Consider the following 5,388-nt stretch of genomic DNA (forward strand, 5'->3'; position numbering starts at 1 on the left):
AGCAACCTCAAACTCTTGGGCTTAAGTGATTCTTTTGCCTCAGCCTCCCAAGTAGCTGGGACTATAGGCACCCGCCACAACATCCTATTTTTTTTGTTGTTGCAATTGTTGGCTAATCCAAGCCAGGTTTGAACCCACCAGCCTCAGTGTGTGTGGCCAGCACCGTAACCACCGTGCTACAAGCACCGAGCATAAATTTTAATACTATAAAGGAAAATAGAGAAAATTATTCTTTTCCTAGAACAATGAGACAGAGTTTGAAGATACTCTTGTTGGGAAAAAAAATGCCAGTTTGTCAGAACTTTGCTTTAATTAACATTATCCTCATTTCGGATGCCTAGACTCTGTCAGTCAACCAGCAATGGACAACAGCTCACTACCACACAGGTCCAGGCAGTCCTTCCTATAGCAGTGCACCGTGTACAGGTGTTGTGTGCCACAACCCAGAAATTGTCACGGTTGGAGAGGATGGTCGAATAAATCTCTTCAGAGCTGATCACAAGGAGGCTGTAAGAACTATAGGTAAGAGCAATCATTGTATTTCTTTCTTCTTTCACATAATAATCGAGCATTTACCAAATGCTAATAAACACAGTGTTAAGTGATTGAGGAATATAAGAATGTGCAAGGCAGGATCTCTTTGTCAAGACTGTGTTCATAAGGCCAGCATGAATGACTGACTACAGAAGAGACAGAAACTTTTTTTTTCCGGCTAGTAGGGATTATCAGATAACGAATTGGGGGTCAGGTGACAATTAGTTTTATCTGGGTTTTAAATCTAGACCATAAATAATACTAAAAGATAGCACACCAGACAAAGGAAATAGGCCAGAGGCAGGATAAAGCCATTCAGAGAATGACCAAAAGTATAGGCTGACCTGTCTTTAGATATTTATAGAGGAGAGATGAAACATAAAAGAAGAAAGTTAGTTCTTAACTTTCATGAGAAAGTTAACTTGGGGCCACGTTGCAGAGTCTCTAATGCAGAAAGGGAGAGATTACATTTTTTAGGTAGAACACCAAGAAGCCATTAAAAGCTTTTGAATAGGGGTTATTGTTGTAGTATATTGGTTCTTAACTGTGCCTTAGGCATATTTGCCTGGGGGTTATTTAACTGTCCACCACCCTAGACTTTTTCAATCAGAATCTCTGAGAACTGAGCCTGTGAATCAGTTTTTTAAGTTTTATGTTATTGATTATGATTTTCAGTTAACTTGTTTAATTTTTTTTTTTTTTTTTTTTTTTGAGATAGAGCCTTGCTCTGTTGTCCAGCCTATAGTGCTGTGGCATTGATCTACCTCACAGCAGCCCCATACTCCTGGGTTCAAGTGATCTTCCACCCTTAGCCTCCTGAGTAGGTGGGACTACAGATGCACATCTCCACACCTGGCTAATTTTTCTATTTTTAGTAGAGATGGGTTTCAGTATTGCTCAGGCTGGTCTGGAATACCTAAGCTCAAGCAATCCACCCACCTCTGCCTCCAGAGTGCTAGGATTACAGGGGTGAGCCATAGTGCCTGGCTACTCCATTAATTATTAAAAGCCATTCCCTAGTGCTAATGTGGAGAAGTGGCACAAAAAGAAATCCTGTAAGTATATGTTAGGTTATGTGTCATAAGTTTTTTTTTTTTTTTTTTTTTGAGACAGAATCTCACTTTGTTGCCCCAGGCTAGAGCCCTGTGTCGTCATGGCTCACAGCAAACTCAAACTCCTGGGCTCAAGTGACCTCTTGCCTTAGCTGCCAGAGTAGCTGGGACTACAGGTGCCTGTGACAATGCCTGGCTAGTTTTCTGTGGGTTTTTTCCTATTTTATTTTTAGCAGAGATAGGGTCACTCTTGCTGAGGCTAGTCTTGAACTTCTGAGCTCAAGCAATCCACCTGCCTGGGCCTCCCAAAGGACTACGATTACAGACATGAGCCACCACATCATAAGTTCTAAACACTCTCAAAAATCAAAAAAAGGATTATTATTACAATTAAGAACAAGTGTAGGCTCGGCACCTGTGGCTCAAGTGGCTAAGGTGCCAGCCACATATACCTAAGGTGGCAGGTTTGAATCCAGCCCGGGCCTGCCAAACAACAATGATGGCTGCAACCAAAAAATAGCCAGGCCTTGTGGTGGGCGCCTGTGGTCCCAGCTACTTGAGAGGCTGAGGCAGGAGACTCGCTTGAGCCCAGGAGTTGGAGGTTGCTGTGAGCTGTGATGCCACGGCACTCTACCCAGGGAGACAGCTTGAGGTTCTGTCTCAAAAAAGAAAAAGAAAAAAAAAAAAAAAGAACAAGCGTACAGAGGAAAGAGTTGATGAAGGTAAAGATGACACAGATTTGAGATGAATCAGCAGAGTAATAACAGGGTGAGAATGAGTTCTGTAAGAAGCATTGGGGTCTAGCTCAAAAGTGTGGAAGTTCTGGAGGAAGGGCTAGTGAGCAAGTAGATTGGACATAGAGGAGCTTGAACAACTGTCTCAGAAATGGAGGATGACAATCTTAAGAGGAAATAGAGAAAGAGGAATATGTGCAAACTCAGCCCTGCATTTAGAAAACAGTGAGTGATATTTTTCTATGCAAGGAGAATCCATCTAAACATGTTCATTACTATGGATTTTTCTATAGAAAGTAAACTATGGCTCTGCACCTGTGGCTAAGGTGCCAGCCACATACACCTGAGGTGGTGGGTTCGAATCCAGCCCAGGCCCGCCAAACAACAATGATGGCTGCAACCAAAAAAAAATAGCCAGGCGTGTGGTGGGAGCTTGTGGTCCCAGCTACTTGGGAGGCTGAGGCAGGAGACTTGCTTGAGCCTAGGAGTTGGAGGTTGCTGTGAGTTGTGATGCCACGGCACTCTACCCAGGGGGATAGCTTGAGGCTCTGTCTCAAAAAAAAAAAAAGAAAGTAAACTATGACTTACTTTGTTTGTAACATTGCAGTCAATAGAAGGAATGTGATTTGAGATTTTCTGGGAAAAAAGAGACTCATTAACACATACTACCATTTTTTAAATTTTTAGACAATGCAGATAGCAGTACACTCCATGCTGTAACCTTCCTTCGAACTCCTGAGATTCTTACAGTAAATTCAATTGGACAATTAAAAATATGGGATTTCAGACAACAAGGAAATGAGCCTTCTCAGATATTATCACTGTAAGTTTTGATTTGTAATTTCTGTAATGTAATCTAAAATTAATTGCTCAATTGTTTATAGCAACTGACTTTAAACTGTAATGTATTTTAATTGTGTTTTAAGAGAGTGATCCCTCATTAAATTTGATAAAGCAAGTATAACTTGATGGGCTTGATAATAGTACCATGCTTCATTTAGTGAGTATTTATCAGTTCAGAGCCTTCACTCTTTGAAGTTATTCAGTGGAGAATTTCTTTCTGCTTGTTAAATGACTGTATTGTTAAAATGTGTAGTGGATAAAATATATTCTAGATAAGATTGGGAAGAAAATACAGTCCAAGATATTTTTCTGAGCATAAATCTCTTTTTGTAGTTGTACAGCCTTCTCATCTATCTTAAGAAAATAGAACGTATCAAACTGAAAAAATAGTTACATGAATAGTTACCAAAAAGTAAATAATATTTGATATAGTTGATATAGTGTTTTTTAAAACTCTAAGAGATAGACATGTGTTCTTTACATCTTCCTGTCAGATTATCTTGTATCCTATGTCTCCAAACTGAAGTGAGAATGAATAATTTTAGCCTTTAATTTAAAAAGAATTCTTGGGTGGGCAAGGTGGCTCATACCTGTAATCCCAGTACTCTGGGAGGCTGAAGAGGGTGGATTGGTTGAGTTCAGCAGTTTGAAACCATCCTGAGCAAGAGCAGGACCCCATTTCAACTAAAAATAGAAAAACTAGTTAGAGTTCATGGTGGGTGCCTGTAATCCCAGCTACTTGGGAGGCTGAGGCAAGAGGAACACTTGACCCCAAGAGTTTGAGTTTGCTATGAGCAATGATGTCATGGCACTCTACTGAGGGCAACAAAGTGAAACTCTGTCTCAAAAAAAAAAGAAAAGAAAAGAAAAATTAGCTGGGCATTTGACAGGTGCCTGTAGTCCCAGCTACTTGGGAAGCTGAAGCATGAGGATCATTTGAGCTCAAGAGTTTGAGGTTGCTCTGAGTATGAGCTATGATGATGCCATAACACTCAACCCAAGGGTCGCAAAGTGATACTCTGTCTTAAAATAAAGAAGGAAAGAAAGGAAGGAAGGAAGGGAGGAATTCTTCCATTATGCAAAGATAAATTGTACTTAACATACTTGCTGTCATTGTATCTCCCATAAAAGGACTGGTGACCGAGTGCCACTCCACTGTGTGGATAGACATCCCAATCAACAGCATGTTGTAGCTACTGGTGGCCAGGATGGAATGTTGAGTATTTGGGATGTTAGACAAGGTACTATGCCTGTGTCTCTGCTGAAGGCTCATGAAGCTGAAAGTAAGTATTGAGGAGATACAGAACGTTTCTATTGGGTGGGTTATATGACATATTGTAAGCACCTGTCTGTAATGATACATATGGTTAATTCTCTTTTATTTGGCAGTTAAGTTCTTTAACATGTTTCATTATTATATCTAAAACTGTGGTAAATATCCTTAGCTATTCTTTTTATGATCTTACATTCTTAGGATCATTTTTTATTTATTATATTTTTCTTTTTTTTAAATGTAGACTTGTTATTGAAGCAAATTTACCTTAGAAGTAAAATAATTTTCTGTTATGCTATGTAGATGTTAATTTCACAAGTTTTAAGTATTTCATGAAAATTTCCATAGTTAACTAACTTTAGAGGACTATTATTTCCTGAAATACAAGATCACTATAAAAACAATTTTTTTTTATTTTTTTTTTCTCACTCTGTTATCCTGGGTAGAATATTGTGGCATTGTCATAGCTTAAAGCAACTTCAAACTCCTGAGGCTCCTTTTGCCTCAGCTTCCCAAGTATTAGGGACTACAGATGCCCAGTACAATGCACAGCTAGTTTTTCTATTTTTAGTAAACTTGGTCTCACTCTTGCTCAAGCTGATATTGAACTCCTGAGCATAAGCGGTCTACCTGCTTCAGCCTCTCAGAGTGCTAGGATTATAGTCATGAGCCACCACACCTCACCAGGATCATTTTTTAGAAATAGAATTGACGGGCGAAAACTTTTGTATAATTTACAGATATAATGCATTGACAGATTGTTCTACATTAAAATAATACCAGTGGCTCAGCGCCTGTGGCTCAAGTGGCTAAGGTGCCAGCCACATACACCTAAGGTGGCAGGTTCGAATCCAGCCCAGGCCTGCCAAATAACAGTGACGGCTGCAACCAAAAAATACCCGGGCATTGTGGCGGGTGCCTGTGGTCCCAGCTACTTGGGAGGCAGAGGCAG

At 40.0% G+C, this 5,388-nt stretch overlaps 1 protein-coding gene across 1 annotated transcript in view; it reads left to right on the forward strand.

Moving 5' to 3' along the window:
• The window catches only part of NUP43 (nucleoporin 43), a 19,240-nt gene that overhangs the window by 3,309 nt on the left and 10,543 nt on the right, over positions 1-5,388 (forward strand). Inside the window, exons 4-6 of the mRNA XM_003790254.2 lie at positions 342-522; positions 3,008-3,143; positions 4,295-4,446. Of these exons, the coding sequence (XP_003790302.1) occupies positions 342-522; positions 3,008-3,143; positions 4,295-4,446 (469 nt within the window). The remainder of the gene's footprint in view (positions 1-341; positions 523-3,007; positions 3,144-4,294; positions 4,447-5,388) is intronic.

The sequence above is a fragment of the Otolemur garnettii genome, unplaced genomic scaffold, assembly GCF_000181295.1.
Source record: "Otolemur garnettii isolate 467f Iridium unplaced genomic scaffold, OtoGar3 scaffold00042, whole genome shotgun sequence".
Lineage (NCBI taxonomy): Eukaryota > Metazoa > Chordata > Mammalia > Primates > Galagidae > Otolemur > Otolemur garnettii.